The 812-nt window shown below is 66.9% G+C and overlaps 1 protein-coding gene across 1 annotated transcript in view; it reads right to left on the bottom strand.

The window, feature by feature from the left end:
- Positions 1-326: 326 nt before the first annotated feature.
- The window catches only part of MNEG_5954 (GTP-binding protein LepA), a gene marked incomplete at both ends in the record, with an annotated part of 3560 nt that continues 3074 nt past the window's right edge, over positions 327-812 (bottom strand). The window contains 2 exons of the mRNA XM_014045576.1: positions 327-341; positions 410-536. Coding sequence (XP_013901030.1) covers positions 327-341; positions 410-536 — 142 coding nt within the window. The remainder of the gene's footprint in view (positions 342-409; positions 537-812) is intronic.

The raw sequence follows: 812 nt of genomic DNA, 5'->3' as shown, positions 1-812 counted from the left end.
TCGGGTCGGTTGGCTTGCTGGGGCTGGTCAGGGCGTCACAGGGGGCCGGGCGGGTCCGGCGGTAAGGAACCGTCCGCCGTGAGGCGACACGGCGGGCCACGTGGATGCGGCGGCTCGCGAGGCCGACAACGTCCTCTCCCCAAACCCAACACCTAGTTCAGCCACCCTGTCACGCCTCCCTTCACAGCAGACGCCCCAGCGTCTCTCGGGCTGCGAACCAAAGCCGCCTGACTCCCACCCCGCTGCGCCGAATCCAGCGCGTTCCACCAGACACGTGAAACCCAGGGCGCTGGAGGGTCCGGGTCCCGCTATCGCACTGAGACTGACTAGCCGTAGTGCCCCTCGGCGCCACAGGGAGGGGGGAAGGGGAGGGGGCAGCGGGGAGTTGAGCCAGCCCAGGGGCTCTCACCGGGACCTTGGAGGGCGCGAGCACCCCGATCTCGTCCAGGGTGTACTCCTTGCCGGTGTTCATCATCACCACGGTGTCGCCGCGCGACACGCTGCCGTCCATCACGCGGAACTGGCACACCACGCCCCTGTTTGTTTGACGGGGGGATGTCGGTGTATGTGTTGTGGGTGCGTTGGCCGTGTGCGTGCACGAGTTGTGGCGCATATCAGTGCATGTGCGCGCAAGATACCACCCTACACAACAGATGTGTGTGCGTACACACTGATGCGTGTGTACATGGACATGCACGAAGTTGGATCCTCGAAGCAGCAAAACCAGGGGCCGCCGGCCCCAGCCCAGGGGCTCGCCACGTCCAGCGCTGCACCAAGCGCTGCACCAACCGCCGCACCTACCGCCCCCCCCC

The sequence above is a fragment of the Monoraphidium neglectum genome, assembly GCF_000611645.1.
Source record: "Monoraphidium neglectum strain SAG 48.87 unplaced genomic scaffold scaffold00925, whole genome shotgun sequence".
In the NCBI taxonomy this organism is placed as follows: Eukaryota; Viridiplantae; Chlorophyta; class Chlorophyceae; order Sphaeropleales; family Selenastraceae; genus Monoraphidium; species Monoraphidium neglectum.
This window is presented reverse-complemented; position numbering and strand designations above follow the sequence as displayed.